The sequence below is a fragment of the Monodelphis domestica genome, chromosome 1 (assembly GCF_027887165.1).
Source record: "Monodelphis domestica isolate mMonDom1 chromosome 1, mMonDom1.pri, whole genome shotgun sequence".
NCBI classification, from domain to species: Eukaryota; Metazoa; Chordata; class Mammalia; order Didelphimorphia; family Didelphidae; genus Monodelphis; species Monodelphis domestica.
This window is the reverse complement of record NC_077227.1, coordinates 213,993,860-214,011,721: the sequence shown is the minus strand read 5'-3', so window position 1 is coordinate 214,011,721 and position 17,862 is coordinate 213,993,860. Positions and strand designations below refer to the sequence as shown.

Sequence of the window (17,862 nt, the reverse complement as noted above, 5' to 3'; positions counted from 1 at the left end):
AAGATGAAATGTAAAAATGAGTTAAGAATCTCAATAACATAAATTACTTCTCAAAATCAAAATGAGAAAGTTTAAAATTGACAACTTTTACACCAAAAAAAGTTAATACTAGGAGGAAATAGTTTCTCCAATACTAAAACAAAGCTTTCAAGTTAAAAACAAAATCTTTTAAAAATAATATTAAATTTTGTTACATCAGGTTTTGAATATCTCATGGTATATTAACTTGAAATTTTTCAGTACTGCTCCTTTGCTATCATTTTAACTTCAACCACACATTCAAATACACACACTCATTTTTTTCTCCAATGTTTATATATCTATGAGACTTCTCTTGTCCTTCAAATATTGTTTGCTTTTATTTTCTTACCCCATTCAGTGCCATCCCCCGAACTCCGTGCTTCTCCAGCTCCTTCTCCATCTTCAGCTGTAACTAAAAAATCAAATTCTTTCAGGGCTTCCTCAGTATCTGGGTCATCAGTAAGGTCAGCTGCTAAGCCTTCATTACCAATCTGCAAATGGACCAAGACCCACAAGTATTTTATGATGAATTTTTAAAAGTTAGTATATTATAATATCTCCAAACACTTAGCCTGAAGTTTGTATTGTACAATAGTGCCTGGCTCAGAGAAAGTTATATCTAGTAGACTACTGAGTGACATTCTCTAATTTTTAGAGAATTTTTTTTAGTACAAGTAACATATTACTCAAATTTGCTAGGTAGAAAGAAGATAAGTTCTATATTGTACTTTAAATTGTAGATTCCTGAGGGCAGTGAAATTCTCTTTAAGTAACCCATATTTGATTTTTTTTTTCTGTTTTATCACACTATAAAAACATAATTTGCCCATGGCTAATAATCACTGCTACCTTTGCCCTTTAATTTCATCTTAAATTTGGGTCTTTTGGGATCTTAGGGGATAGATTAAGTTGTCAATTTTTTAGGCCAAATAATAGGCATATTAATACAGATCTCAGGACGTTTGGGGCTAGGAGGGATCTCAGACATCATTGTAATCAAACACCCTTTTTTTAAACACATGTGCAAATTATAGCCCAGAGGGAGTAATGGACTTGGATCAATATATTAAAGTACCAAGTGCCAAGATGTCATTCCCACAGCCTAGCATTCTTTTATTACAACATAGTACCACCTGAATAAAGGGTAATAAAGATCCACAGTTAATTTATTGAACTGGGAAAATGTCATTCACTACACTAATTCCTGCTTCAGGTAAATATACTAAGAGAAAGAATGGTCCTAACAAAGGGCAGAATATATTCTACTACAGAAAGAAGGTGCACAACAGCTGATCCAGCTAGATGGTAAGGCAGCTACACATTCAAATAATTAGAAATGAAAGTTAGCAAGAGAAGACAATGACAATTTCATTGACAAATGAAAGTGAGCTAAAGTTGAATATTTAAAGCCTTTGACATAATCAGATGACTAAATACATGAATAAGAGCACTATGAAAATATTTGAAATGCCTGAGTATATAGGGACCCTAGTTTTTGAGTATATAAAATTAAGTCTCTACTTTGTGTTTGTTCATCCGATGTTTTTCTTTTCCATCTGTGAGATCTTCAATCATGTCACTTTCCTCTTCTTCATCACTATCATCTGCATTTTCTAAGAAATTGAATGTTTCAAGAACATCACCAGAGCTCCTAGAAGAAAAAGATTAATATTATAATTCACAGTTTTTAACTAAGTTAAGCACTCTTTATTTATAGTTCATAGTAATATAAACATATATTTATATTATAGTTTAGTTCTTAGTATGATAAATTAATGGCTATTCATCTTATAAATGATCAAGACTAGAATTTTTTAAAACAATTTTGGTTTTCTTTTGGTATATAATGATTATAATATTCATGTCCATTAAAAAAAAAACAAAAAAAACTATGCTACTTTCAAGCAACCCACATCTGTTTCTTTCAAAGGTTATTGAATCTAGTGACGGTTTGAACCAAGTAGTTAATGAAGAAGCAGAATTAGTGAAAACTAATTTTTATTTACCAATGCTCTCCTAATTTGGAATTTTTGATTGTACAAACATGATATTTGAAAGTTTACAGATTAGCTATGAAAAAAAAGGAAAACTAATAAAAATGGAAATGCCTTATCTATTGAAAATCAAATCTCAGTAAGTTAATTCACTTATAATTAAAATGGCTAATTCAAAGTTGTATCTAGTTTATTAATTATATAAGAATTAAAATTAAATTTGCTGTAAGATTAAACACCTGAAAGTAATATAAGTTAATGTCTTTAAAAGTATACTGACCCCATTAAGTCAAAACAGAAAGGTTTTTAAAATCTTAGACTGTATGTAAACATAAACTAAACTCTTCTATTCCCAAATCTAAGCATTGTATTAATGATATTATTTATACACAGAATGGGAAATAGTTGCCTCTGGAGCATTGGGTTCTCATTCTTTTTTTATATCAAGGATACCTTTGGCAACTTGAAGTCTATAGACCTCTCCTCAGAATACCATTTTTAAATATATGAACCAAAGTATAGATTTACAAAGAAATCAATTATGTTGACATAAAGTTTTCGAAATATTGGGGGAAAGGGAATTCCCAATCCCCAGTTTAGGAATTTCTGTTCAGTTGTTAGGTTTTGATAAAGTGATAATAAATTTGAGATTTTCTTTTATAACAGAGGTAAAATAATTGAGCCTAAGAGGGAAGAGATAAGCAAGGTCACTTATATGTCAAAACTAGCATGTCTCTGAAAGTAAAAGGTACTATAAGACATATGGATATTATAAACTTTGCTTTGATAATTCATAAAAGTCACTGACACTAAAACAGAGGTTTTTATTATGCTGAAAGAGAACAAGTTTCAAATAACATTTCTAATGATATAATGATTAACTTTTTTTATATTTAGAGGCAGGCATTAGCAGAACAAATCTTCTCTCCCAAGTAGAACTCTTTCCCTCCTTAAATTTCTCATAATACTTTAGACTTCTCATAGGAACTTTTATGTCATTAGTATTTTTATACTCTGCCCCCCCACCCCCGCCTACTAACACAGGAGGCTCTTTGGAAAAAAGGGTCTGAGTGTCTTAATTTGTCTATACCCTCAAAACAATGTTATGTGCCTCTATCAAATACTTAATGATAAAATTTAGAAAGCACAAACATTTTCCTGGCCACAGTTTGCCATTTCTGATTGTGGCACAATAATAAAAACCCAAATTAGTGTATTAAGTTTTAATGGAGACTCTTGAAAAAATTTAGAACTTGTCTACTCCATAAACTGCCAAATATAGCTTACAAAAATTACATTTATCATATACTCATTAATATACATCTTAAAAACACTTATCATACCTTTTGATATCTTGTCCTTTTTGTTTAGATGGAGAGTCTCCTCCATTCAAAATCTGTTCTAAATTCTTTGTCTCTACTGAGCCATTTGGTTCCGAACCAGAGAGTCCAAGTAATGATCTTACCCTCTGAGACCGTACATCTAATATTGTGTCTGTATAACCTACTTCCTGAAGATACCTGTTGGAGAAAGATATTCAATCCTAAAAATGTGAATTGAAACAAAGTTCTGGACATATACAAAAATACTTTTAAAAGTACTAAGGAAAGCACTTTCATCATTTTAATCTTCACAGTAGCCAGTGTAACAAAATTGTTCCTTCACTTTTTTTTAATTATTCTATAGAAAAAGAACGGGGGGGGGGGGGGGGGGGAAGCACACCCAGGACCAGCTTATATGAAAGGCCAGAGGGAGAGGTACCTAATTGTTCAGAGACCCAAAAATGTTTGACAGAATGTGTATATTGACAGGAATAGATGGTTTATACACGACACATCTAGAGTACTTTTCTTGGAAACAGAAAAATTATAGGGTGGCATCAATGATAGTGATTAGTTAGGAGAAAAGGCAGACTTTATGAAATAAGTGAAATCTTACATAAAATTTACAATTAGAATCTCATCACAGAAAATTCTAGCTCAGGGGGCAGCAAGGTAGCACAATGGATAAAGTTCTAGGCCTGCAGTTTGGAGGTCCCAGGTTCAAATGTGACCTATGCCACTTCCTAGCAAGTCAACCCCAATTGCCTAGCCCTGTGATGGTGAGCCTATGGTTCACATGCCCATACCCACCAGAGTTAGTTACTAGAAAGGCAGAGGAACTTGGGTGGAGCTATACCTTTCCCTTTCTCTACCATACTGCTCAGCACCCCAAAGGAAGAGCCTTACCTGTCCCCTCCCTGAGCAGAGCCCTTCCCTTTGTGGGACTCAAGTCTCTGGGGTGGGGCAAGGCACAACACACAGTCTCTAAAACAGCAGTTCTCAACCTCTCAATTTGTAGCAATGAGAATACATAATGCATATCAGGTATTTACATTCCGAATCATAACAGTTTTGAAGAAGCCACCAAAATAATTTTTTGGTTTGGGGTCACTGCAACATGAGGAACTGTATTGCAGGGTCACGGCATTAGAAAGGTTGAGAACCACTGCTCTAAAAGGTTTATCAACATTGGTCTAGCCCATACCATGCTTTTGCCTTGGAAGGGAAGGATAGGCAAGAAAGGGAGAAGGAAAGGGAGAGGAAGAAGATTCTAGATTACTATTGATCTAATTTTTCCTATTTCTGTTCACTAAAATTTAGTTCCTTTTAGAGCCTTAAAATCATTTTTAAAATTTGCACAGATGTCAAACTTAAATCTTATATAGTTCCTTCTACTCAACACAAGAGGCTAAAATACTAAACAAAATAGGACTTTCTTCAAATAGGAAAAAAATACATATAAATTTAAAAGAAGAAGTATATGAAACTATGACCAGAAGTTACATCATAAGATCCCAGGCTTTGAGCCACATGAGTTGAAGCTAAGTGAGAATGAAAAACAAACACCTTCTCTTCTAATAAATTCCAGGGCAAAAAACTATCAAAAGAAACTATCCACCAAGTTCAAGGACAAAATAAGAAATTAGCAAAATACTTAAAGAATCAGAATTTTAAAAGGAAAATATATCAAACGTTAAAGACTTCTGTTTCTCATTTTCTGTTTCTAGTAAGCTCAGAAATTTTTGTATAAAAACTCCAATGCCAAATATAGGTGAAACTACTATATCAATTAAAAAATATAGAAAAGGAAAAATATACTGAAGAGGAAATCCATCTACCATCTTAGCATTAGTACTATGTATTGGTTCTAAGGCAGAAGAGTGGTAAGGGCTAGGCAATAGGGGTTAAGTGACTTGCCCAGGGTCACACAGCTAGGAAGTGTCTGAGGCCAGATTTGAACCTGGGACTTCCCATTTCTAGGTGTGGTTCTCAATCCACTGAGCCACCTAACTGCCTCCCCCCCACCGCATTTATTAGTTTCTAAAGCTTTTTTATACCTTGTCACCAATCTATCTTTCCAGTGTCAATGGACATGAATCTTCCTCAAACACATCTCAATCCAATCAAACTAGTCTCTCTTCCTCATACCCTGAACTCCACTAAGACCCTGGGTGTAGCAAAGGACTAGAATGTACTCCTTACTCACACCTTTGCCTTATAAAATACCTCTCTCTTGCTCCAAGATGTAGTATAAGCAACACTTTCTACATGAAGACAGTGTTCTTCCTTCCAAATACCTTGGAGTCAAGAATTTGCACTTACTTTCTTTATATTTATTCTATATTTTAAATAAATGATGCATTTACTATGTGCCTTCTACCATATCTTTGCTGTCTCCCCTCTAAGAGCTCTGGTGTAGTAGGGATTTTCTCAGTCACTCCATTCGTATCTGTATTTGTGTAGGACATATAAACAGGTGTTTAATAAATACTGAGAGGAAATCAAAATTTTTAAATGCTCTTAAAAACACCACTGATTAGAGAATTAAAAATTAAATGAAAGACTTATCTCATACCTATCAGATTAGTTAACATGACAGAAAAGGAAACTGTCAAATGCAAGAGGGGCTGTGGAAAAACAGGAACACTAAAGCACTGTTGGAGGAGTTGTGAAGTAATTATATCATTCTACAAAACAATTTGGAACTACTTCCAAAGGGCAACAAAACTGTTCATATCTTTTGATTCAGCAGCACTACTATTTATATGTCAAGAGATCAAAGAAAACAATAAAGTGCTAACTTGTCCAAAGTACTTATATCAGTTCTTTTTGTGGTAATAAAGAACTAAAAATTGAAGGAAGGAGGAAGCTAGGTGATTCAATGGATTTGAGAACCAGGCATAGAGATGGGAGACTATGGGTTCAAATCTGAACTCAGCCATTTCCTAGCTGTGTGACTTGAGCAAGTCACTTAACTCACACACAGTATTGATTCTATAACAAAAGGGGAGGCAGGGGAAGGAGGGGAGATTGAAAGGATATCCATCAACTAGGGAATAGCTGAACAAGGCAAGTTATATGCTTGTTGATAGCATACTATTGTGCTAGAAAAAAGTGAAAAAGGAGGGATAGTTTCATAAAAATCTATATGAACTGAGGCAAAGTGAAGTGAAAAGAAGTGAAAGACTATAGTATACAGCAATAACACTACTGTAAACATGATCAGCTGTGAAAGACTTAACTGCTCTGATCAAAAGAATGATCTAATAAAATTCCAAAGAACCTATGATAAAAGAAATGCTATCTACCTCCAGAAAGAGAACTGACAACTGAGTGCAAATTAAAACTTTATTTTTCTTGTTTCTGTTTAGTGTGCTTTCTTTGGCTACATGGCTAATATGAAAATGTTTTGCATGGCATTACATATATTATATATTGCTTGTTCTCTAAAGGGGTGAAGGAGGGGCACTAAGAGAGTATTTGGAATTTAAAAAAAATTTTTAATGAATGACAAAAATGTTTATATGTAACTGGGAAATAATTAACAATAAAAATAAACATAAAAAAATCCTTACGAGAAAATACTATCCACATTCAGGGGAAAAACTGTGGAAGTAAAAACACTGAAGAAAAACAATAAAGAAATAAATGATAAAAAAATAGAAATCATAAGGCATCTCTCTGAGTTTTTGTGATTTATGTAAACGCCCATCATTATTAAAGGGCATTCACACATAAAAACAAACAAATAAATAAACGGATAAATAAATAAATCAATCCTGGGGGCAGCCAGGTGGCTCAGTGAATTGAAAGTCAGGCCTAGAGGTGGGAGGTCTTAGGCTCAAATCTGACCTCAGACCCTTCCCAGTTGTGTGACCCTGGGCAAGTCACTTAATCCCCATTGCCTATTGTCTGCGTTGGAACCAATACATAGCATTGATTCTAAGATGGAAGGTAAAGGTTTAAAAAAATAAAATAAAAAATCCTTACCGGTTAACATTATCCCTATCCCCAATGCTCACAGTTTGTAGTTTTACTCATTAATGAACCTCTAATACTGGTCCTAGCACTATGTCAAGGGAGGATAAAAAGAACGTAAAGTAAAACTTTACATTTAGTTATTGATGGCTTTCTTGGACTAAGGCTTCCTGATTCATGACAGGTGAATGTTTAGGTTCTCAGCTGGTCAATTTAAACAGATCACTCAGTATCTGGGATGTTTTTTGTTCCCTCAATGGATGCCTTCCCCTTCTCTCCTCATTAATTTAATTATTAGATTATATCTCAGGGGAGAACAGTAGTGTGTAGCAAGCTAAGTCAGATAGACCACAAAGGCAGTTAGAACCAGAGGAACAGTAACCAAGTTTAATAGTAATAGCTGATAGGCACATTATCACACATTATAAGGTTTGCAAAGTTCTTTACATTTACTATCTCATTTGATCCTCAAAATAAACATACTATTTAAGTATTTAGGTAATACAGGTATATTATATCCATTTCACAGATAAGAAAATTGAGGCTAAAAGATTCTACATCGACATTCTTTAAAAGGATGCTTATGAAAATAAAACAAAATAAAAGGATGGTTCTGGTTCTCCAAAAAAGTGGAATGGTATTGTACTATATCCTATCCCACTTCAAGAATTAGTTACAGGGGGCAGCTGGGTAGCTCGGTGGATTGAGAGCAGGCCTAGAGACGGGAGGTCCTAGGTTCAAATCTGGCCTCAGCCACTTCCTAGCTGTGTGACCCTGGGCAAGTCACTTGACCCCCATTGCCTAGCCCTTACCACTCTTCTGCCTTGGAGCCAATACACAGTATTTACTCTAAGACGGAAGGTAAGGGTTTAAAAAAAAAAAAAAGAATTAGTTACATCTGAACTGTTTCTTATTTTATTAAATCTCAGTACACCTGAAGCAATTTTTGGGCTAGTTCATTCCATTAAAAAAAATGACAATACAATCTATGATATAATTCATTTATATATGTAGTTTGTTCTGTGCAAAAGAACTGTTCTGAAAAGATTTTATTTAAATTGATTTTTTTTACTTACTTTATCTTAGTAACAACAGAAAAAGGCAAGGGCTAGGTAGTGAGGGTTAAGTGAATTCCCAGGGTCACACAGCTAGGAAGTGTCTGAGGCCACATTTGAACTCAGGTCCTCATGACTCCAAGCCTCATAATCTATCCGCTGAGCAATCTAGCTGCCCCTAAATAAAGTGCTTTAAGTATATTATTATCTGGGGTCAGTTCAGGAGTTAATACGTGGTAGGACAATTCAAATTGTGTCACACTCAATTAACAAAGGCCAGTTCCAAGCAAAGAAATAAGCTAAGAGGTCATTTTCATTTTTATCCCACTATATCTTCTTCTTGTCCAAGCAATAACCTCTTTTACTCTTTTACTTATATTGTGTTCTTTTCCTGCTAATCCACTAACTGCAGGTTCAGGAGCTGGGCTTAAAGAAGGACCTTCACAAGGATATATGAATTGCTAAAAATGATTCTTTAATTTTAAAACAACAAACTTAGAAACTCAAGGGAAAGAAGGAAACCATTTCCCCATCCCCAACAATTTTCCCTATATCTAGCCAGAATGGGAATGGATAAATAATTTACTATGTGCTCATTATCATAAAATTTTATTGGAAATCTCGTAAGGTTTGTTCTATCAGGATTCTAATTTGTAAAATGAAGTTGAATTCAGTATCATTTAAGTATATTTCTTTACTCACTGTCTTAATAGCTGTCTGCCTTGTTTCCAGGTCAGCTGACTGTTCTGAGGTATTGTGGGAGCCTCTGTGTCTTTGGTTTCTTCTGAAAAGGAAAAGTTTATTACTAATAGCTAACACCCAAACTCCTAAAAATGTTTGCAAAGTAGCTATTTGCAGTACATAACCAAAACCGGGGGCAGAGGGAGGGAAGCAAAATTAAATTATTTAGGGGTGGAGGGTGTCAACAAAAGTCTACAAAAATTTAGAATCTGCTTATAAAAATGCAAATTAATCTAGTTCCTTTGAATCAAGTAGACTTTATTGAAGATTAGAGACTTTGATGGATATATGATTTCATCAAAATGAAATGTTCCTTCTAACTGAATAGCTTATAATTGATGCTGGTTTATATACTCCAGAATATTCTCCAAAAGGATTGGGGTGGGGCTGTCATTATGCTAGGAGTCTTCCTTTTTGTCTCTTGACATTGCATAAATCTCAATAAAATATAGTCTATGCATTGGTTATTTCTTACTATTAAGGTGACTGGGTCACTGCCATTTCTAGACAGACATTTCCTTGATAACATCATTTGTCACTTCTGTACAATTTCATTTATAATTCACTGCAGTTTATTCATGCCAATCACATCTCTCCATTTCCCTTTGGGTGACCTACAACTGTGATTTTTCAGAGATTAAATATTTTATGATTCCCAGATATATGTCATCGTCAATAGACTACTGGTATTAAAAATGAAGGTTATTTTTTGGTTCTTTTAAAAAAATGGATGTTTGGATCATACCAAAGTAATACACAATATCCCAAAGGCAATTCAGTCGCTTTTCCCCCTCCAATTCAATTCTGGATCCAGTATACTTATTTGACTAACCTATAATTTTGCTCTCAGATATATCTACCAATGGACAATTAACTTTTTTGTACATTCTCCCTGACATTAGCAAACAATTTTTGAAAATATAAATCTGCTGTATGTTTCACTTTAAGTTCATAATCAAAAGGGTTATCAAATTTATCTCTGTTGTATTTTTAAGAAGTCTCATGATTTTACTATATATGCAAAGGATACTTTACTGAATTGTTTTAAAAACCATTTTGCTCTGTGAAATTGCTCTTCAACAGTTAACAGTAAACAGAGTAGAATTTTGTACTCTTTTAAATCTAACAACTATGTGCTATAAAGAGGTAGCCTGCATATGAAAATATTTTATTGACACTAATGTTATGGGACAATTTTCAGGACTTTTAGAAGCCAAGAAGTTAAACTATCTCAAAAAGATTAGAACTTTTATAAGCATTAAAAGAATACAGTATCTACCCTCTACTATACATATACTTAACTAAATTAAGCAAATTAACTCATTCCTAAATGTAAATTTTAAAACTATTCAGACCATTCTTTAGAAGATCTGATTTAGCTATTTCCTGATCAATAACAATGGAGATACTTGAATAACAGAATCAAGTGGGGAAAACCCCACATTCTCCACCCTACTCAGTTTAACAAGATTTTGAAAGGTCTGTATCAAACTCAAGATTCAATTATCTGAGGAGATGGCCTTCCACAGATATGTGCAAAAAAAAAGGACAGACCTCTGGGCTGTCCTAAGTCAAGCTAAGTCCTCACTGGTACATATGAGACCCAGAAAAATGATGTAAAAATGTCCATATAAGGCATGTCAATTTCTGTCTTTCTTTCCCTGGAGAGACAACTCTGGCTGGCAGAGTGCTAAGCATGGTGAGTTTGCCCTGGAGCTGATTTCAGGTTCCAGCATCTTAGCTAAGCCTCTTTGGAGGTCAAGCTGATTGTTTCTTCCTTCACACTCAAACCCTTACTTTTTAGAGCTCCTATCTTCCTGCCCGGTATTAGCCCCTTCTTTCCTCCTCCTTCTTAAAATCTTCCCTACTATATCAATTAAATCACCATAAAAATTGGCAGCTGACTTGGGTATTTTATTATTTGGGATTCACCCTTTACATAAATCTGAAATTTTCTTGAGTTACTTGAAAATATTGTGTCTATACAAAAACCTATTATGAAAATAATATTTTTAATTGTTAGGTAAAAAAATAAAAACATTAACATTAACTTCAAGTACTGAATTACTTTTTTTCTGATTTCATTAAAAAAACTCAAATTTGATTTTGGGTCCAAAGACAAGCAAAATTCTACCATAAAAAAGGGGAGGGTGTGTGTCACAAAATACAGCAAATAAAAATGTTTGCAATGACTTCTAGTAAAACACTGGAGATGAACTGCTAAGGAAAGAAAATTTAGACTAAGATAAAGACCAATGGATTGGGAACTAGAAAATGAGTCTAGTCATATAGTGTAACTAGGGGAAAAATATGTACCTTTCCCGAGTGGCAATTTCCTCTTCCATAAAACTAAGATTCTTCTTCTACTATGAAAATTTGTAATTGATCTAAGTACTGAAAAGGACCTTACTACTGAACAATTTTAGACAAAATAATGTAATTTTACTCTATAGAATACTGAAATATATGCTTTGCAACACTATTTTTCCTGACTCCAGAAGTCTCCTTTCCATTGTCAACATTCCTTCTTTCTTTAAATATTATTTAAATTTTGCCCATTTCTAGAAATCATATTTGAAGCTTAAGGGTCCCTGCCCCAACTCCTCTTCTGAACATATTACTGATCAAACTGATCTTTAATTTCACCTCTTTACCAGTAGGTGGTGCTAGAACCTAGTTAATATTTAATCACCTCCAGTTATGAGTGATAAGCTATTTACCAGCAAGAATAGAAATAAAAGGAAAAACAACCAAAGGAAGAGATACCAAGAGAAAAAGAATCTAATCTATTTAATTTAGAAGAAAAGTAGGGTGATATATTACAGAAAACAGTAGTTATGAAGCCACTGGGTTCAAGTGTCAGTTGGTCCACCTAGCTCAGTAATGTTGAAAAATCACTAAAAACTCTCTCAGTTTTCTTTTCTGTAAAAATAAGGATAGCATTTGTACCTATATCTGAGTTTTCTCAAGTAAAAAATGACAATGTATGTAAAGTCCTTCGTACTTTAGCACTGCATAAAGTTACTGTTCTAGAAATTAAAAAAAAAAAGTTTTAACTCTTACCTTCTATCTTAGTGTTAATTCTAAGACAGAAGAGTACAAAGAGCTAGGCAATCAAGGTTAAATGACTTGTCCAGAGTCACACAGCTAGGATGGATGTGAGAACAGATTTGAACCAAGGTTCGCCCAATTCTAGGCCTAGTGCTTTATCCCCTGTAGTACCTAACCTAGCTGCCCCTAGAAATTAAATTTTTTTAAGCTTAAAGAAATTGTAAAGATAATTCAATACAATCTTACTTCCTCATTTTATAGATGAGGAGGAAAAAATCCCACAAGCATCTGATTCAGTCAAAAGTCAAAGTTATCATTGCAGTCATATAACACAGAATTATGATTCCATTAGAAAATCAAACAAATCCAAAGATTAAAATAAAATACATTTTTAAAAATATGTGACTACACACTGAATATAAATTAACAAAAGGCATAAATATTGCAATTTAGAAATATGACTCATGAGATGAACTAGATCTTTCAAAGGGTAAAATAAAACTGCTTGGGCATGTTTTAAACTGAGAGTTAAAGAGGTTATGTGATTTATACATTAGTAAAGCCAAGTCCAACAGTTGACAATTAAACCCAGTGGCTTCAAATCTACTGCTTCTAAAATCACCTCTATCTCTATCTCTCTGTTTTTCTTCTATAATAAAGATAGAGATATGATATGACCAGGTGATGAGACATTTGGGCCTAAAAGTATGTAGTGTGTCTCTTCAGATCTATTCTAAAGCATCAGATCCAGACATACTTCCGAAATTAAACTTATTGTAACTTCCTTCCTCAAGTCCAGCATTCTAAACGTAATATTGTAAAATTATGGGGAGATAGGACAGATTTATGAGTGGCAAAACAATACTCAGAGACCTCCTCCAATTCTAAATTACAATGTAAAATGGGGCTAGGCTTATTAAGAGAAATAATATAATAGGACTGCCTCAGTCATTAAATTAGCTTATAAACACTTGAAGATTTTAAAGTTTTACCACACTTCTAAAAAAACAAAAATAAAACTCAAATGTTATCCATAACCAATCACACCAAAGCACAATATAGGCACTAAAACTAAAGTTAACCAAAAATTTACTTAAAAAAAAAAAACAACCTGAAAAGGGTGGGGAGGAAAAGTTACCTGATTCAAAAGTTGGCATTTTCAAGTCACCTTGGTTCAATTCTGTGCCATATTTTAATTTGTGGTATTTTGCCCTGAAAAACAAGAATAAGCTGGTGAAAACAAAAACTCAGCAAACCAGTTTATGCCCTCAGAGGCAAGTACTTCATTAACAATTACTCACAATTAACTTATAATGCATGCTCCCAGGAAAGATTGTGAATTAAATAAACTACCATAATCCCAATTTTATAGATGAGGAAAGTGAAGTGATTTGTTTGATCAATGTTATACAGCAAATTAGTATTTGAACCTAGAGACAGTTAGGTGGATAGAATATACTAGATAGAGTGCTGAGCGTGCAGGCAGGAAGACCTCAGTTCAAATCCAGTCTCAGACATTTACTACCTATAAGAACCTAAGCAAGTCACTTAACCCTGTTGGCCTCAGTTTCTTTGTCTATAAAAATGCCCCGGAGAAGGAAATGGCAAACCACTCCAATATTTTTGCCAAGAAAACCTCAAAATGGAATCACAAAGAATCAGATACAACTGAACAACTTTTGACTCAAAGTCTAATGGTTCCTTCTATTTTGTCATTGTCATCTCTCTTCCATGTTCATCAGCCTAGATTTTAATTCTAGTTTTGTTAGAACTGATCTCTTAAACGCTATAAAATTCTGAGTGTATAATTTGTTGGCCATTTAATGATTTACAAAAAGTTTGTGACAAAAATCTAAATTAAAATTATGAATTGCTGTTGACAGTTTTCATCTTTCTTTTTCTCCACTCTACTCCACTGCATAACCAGACCAGATCTCTTCATCTTATAAACAAGGTTCCTGAGGCTGAGAGATTAAATAACTCGCTATAGATTAGACAGCTATTAAGTATCTGAGATAGAATTTAAATTCGTCTACCCAATTCCCCTGGGCTTGGAAGGCTTTCTACTTGAATTTTTAAAAATTGACTAAACAAGTACAAGATTGCAGAAGGCAATTTGTCTGGATTTTTTTTTTTTTTAAGAAGAAGGTGAATGGTATGGTATGGCACCCAAAAAAGTGAATGTGGGTTTGATATGCATTAAGAAAGTCACAGCATCAAATAGTAATAATTTAGGAAAGCCAATGAAGTTGGAACATGCCCAAGGAGCGCAACCAGAATGGTAGAGAGTCTACAATGCCATATAAGAATTGGTTTTAGAAAGTGGGAATATTGGGATCAAGAAAAAGATGATAACAGTTGTTGAAAGGCTTTCATGTGGAAATAGAATTGACTTCTGGTGGCCCAAGAAAGTAGAATTATGAGCAACAAGTGTACAATAGGTGGAAATAGCAAAGAATGAAAATCTAAGTTTGGTATCATAAAAAAGGTTTTAACCATTAAGAGCTACCCAAAAGTAGGATGAGGAGACAAGCATTTCCTCCTCATTAAAGGTCTTAATGCTAAGGCTGAATGATCAGTTGTGGAATATACTGCAGAGGGTATCTTTATATAAAGTCTGGAATAGATGATTACTTAAGTTCCCTTCTAACTCTGAAATTTTATGATTTAGTGATAACCCTGGAACTTTAATTCAAGTGACAATGAAAAAAGAAACACATGTGAAATTATTTAAAATTCCTAAAGACAATAGAATAAACAAAAGCCTAATATTTTTAAACCACTTATATATAGCAGAACAATTCTACAGAATTGTAAATACTATTCAGATGATTGCCCATTTTAAAATAATTTTCCTATGGGACAGTTAGTCCCATATATCACTTCACCTAATACTCTGATTTTTCAGGGTCAATTCATGATGCTAGTTGGGTTATGCTTATGTATACTACTGGGGGTGTTGAAAAGTCTACAGATTCCAAAATTCATTGGTTCTATTTATACATTCTAAACATGATTTATTTCTCCTATTTATCTGTGAATATTCATATATTCAAATATGAAAAAAGAATACTTCTTTTACAGATGTATAGCACTTATATTTTTCAAAGTGCCTTTATAAACATTTCTTAATGGAATTTTTAAAAACCCAAATTATTCATACTTCAGTTATATGAGAACAAAAAACCATACATACCTTTCTTGTTTTAATGCATATTCTAACATTTTTATTCTTCTCACTAAGTCTTTCTTCAAGTTTTCTTGACCTTTCCTTTCTCCTTGTAAAAATGCTATTCGAGCCTAAAAAAATAAAAGTAGTATTTATTATTAAGCTTTAAATATTATCTAAATAAAGCATCATGAATGAACCCTTAGTATTTTGTAAAACATAATTTTAGTACAATTTAAAAATTACCCTCGTAAAATACTTTGACATATCTAATATTCTTCACTAAATATAGTAAATTCTTTTAAATGCCAAAAAAAATACCACAAATCTTTGAAATTAACCTATTGATAGATAGCCTCATTAATATTTCCAATCATCATCCTCAGAGTTTAATTGTACAGAATCACAAAATCAAGAGGCTTCCAAGAACCAACTAGACCAAACTACATATGTCAAGAATTGCCTCTAAACAACCCCAATAAACTATCTTCCAGGCTGTACTTATTATAGACTTTGGAAATGCTTCAGGAGGGAGCCTATTTCATTTTTTTATGTCTTAGGAAGTTTTCCTCACATGACAAAGAAGCATGCTTTTTTATAATTCTCAACCATTGCTTCTGAATGCAAATGACATTAAAATTACTGTTTCACACCACCCATACCTAACCAAGGAGAAAAATTCACTGCCTTTTATAAACCTTTCCTCAATAAAGAGTAAAAAAGAACTTATTACAATTATAACTTCATTACTTCTTTGTTCTCTGAACAACCCCCAACATACACTTCCTTTGACCCCCTTTTTTTTCATTCACTAACATTTAGAAGGTTCCATTTGTCAAAAATACCTAAGCAGTTTTTTCTGTTCCTTTGGTTAGAATTTCCTATTGTAACTGAAACTATTTCATATAATGCTAGTTTTTTAAAAATTGAGACTCAGCCTATAGTCCAATTTCCCACATGAGAGCTTCCAAGAATAAAAAATTAAAAAAAAAAAGAGGAAAGATCATTGGCCTGATTTAAACTCTGAAACATAGTAATATCTCTGTCAAAATGTATTTTAGTAAAATGTCATCATTGAAGGTGTGTTGAAAAATGTAAATGACAATGCATAGCAGTGTGAATACAGTAGAAGAAGCATTGGATTTGTAGTCAAGAGAAGAATTTGAACTTTGAGAAGACATAGGTCCTAATCCTGTCTCCAAGTAACATTAGGTAAAATCACTGCATCTCTTTGGGGCTTCAATTACCTCATTTGTAAAATGAAGAAGGTGGTGGTCTCTTTTGATAAATTTTCTACCATTCAATATATTAAAGATAAGACACAGGAAAATAATCTTTAATATACTGACTCTAGAATTTAAGAAGTCATCATTTGGAAATAAGGAAGATAAGTCATCATTTGGAAATAAGGGAAAAAAAATCTTTGGTCATTTTTTTAAATCCATACTTCCACCTTATAATCAATACTATGTATTGGTTACAAGGCAGAAGAGTGGGAAGGGCTAGGCAATGGGGGTTAAGTGACTTGCCCAGGGGTCACACAGCTAGGAAGTGTCTGAGACCAGATTGGAATCCAGGACCTCCTAACTTTAGGCCCGGCTCTCAATCCACTGAGCTACCCAGCTGCCCCCCAGGAAAGTTTTTACAAGTATTTAGAGAAGAACATACTAAAAAGAAACAACATTATTCATTCACTTTTTCTAAACTATTACTCTTTTCAAATCCAAGAAACATATATTTCTCCTTTATTACCAAAACAAGACCAATTGACCAACTCATTTGGTAGGGCCAAGTCTTAGTAATGAATAAAAAACAACTTATGCTGTTCCATGAAGATACCATGGGATTTAAATAGCAATAAATAAATTTAATAATCACATATTGTTCTCTAAGATGATATTCCTGAGAAATCAAATTTGATGACATAAGTTATTTGATTCATACAACTTAAGGCCAATAGGAAAGGAAGAAAAGAAGGAGGCAGAGAGAAGCAAAAAATTAGAATTAACTTTGGGTTAAGTTCAGTAATCACAAGTAAAAAATGTATAATCTAAATAATAGGACATCATGGATATATGTGTACTAAACAAATTTATGGATTATAACATTTCTAAATAGTGAGTTTTAAAATAATAAATAACTAAATATTCTATTTTATAAAGTTTTATTAATAATAACTAAAACAAAAGAACTGCCTGACTTCAAGAGAGGAAGAGGGAGCAGTTACCATCACTTAAATGCAACCATGCAAAACGCAGGGATGCAGGAAAAGAAAAGGGGATTGTGGGAAATGTAGTCTCTAGGGTTCAATAGTCTAACTCAATACAAGAGCAAGAACTGAAAATATCCAGTCAATTACAAGTATATATATACTGGGTATTAGAATATAGAATCACCTGAAAATTTCAACTCTTATTGATGAAGCAACTAAAGAGTTACATTATAGTATTTTATATATCTAAATTTTAAAAAATTTAATTCCTATGGAATAAGGATAACTGAAAATAAATCATAATATTTCAAAGCCCTAT

The 17,862-nt window shown here is 33.3% G+C and overlaps 1 protein-coding gene across 6 annotated transcripts in view; it reads right to left on the bottom strand.

Moving 5' to 3' along the window:
- Positions 1-17,862, bottom strand: part of STRN3 (striatin 3) — a 99,677-nt gene that overhangs the window by 39,434 nt on the left and 42,381 nt on the right. For 3 of the 6 annotated variants that reach the window (XM_001364211.5, XM_056810428.1, XM_001364290.5), the window contains exons 2-7: positions 15,359-15,462; positions 13,301-13,374; positions 9,073-9,154; positions 3,359-3,535; positions 1,543-1,672; positions 371-512 (exon numbers count right to left, since the gene is read on the bottom strand). In XM_001364211.5, the coding sequence (XP_001364248.1) occupies positions 371-512; positions 1,543-1,672; positions 3,359-3,535; positions 9,073-9,154; positions 13,301-13,374; positions 15,359-15,462 (709 nt within the window). The remainder of the gene's footprint in view (positions 1-370; positions 513-1,542; positions 1,673-3,358; positions 3,536-9,072; positions 9,155-13,300; positions 13,375-15,358; positions 15,463-17,862) is intronic. The other 3 variants (XM_056810427.1, XM_056810429.1, XM_056810430.1) reach the window with 1 other exon arrangement.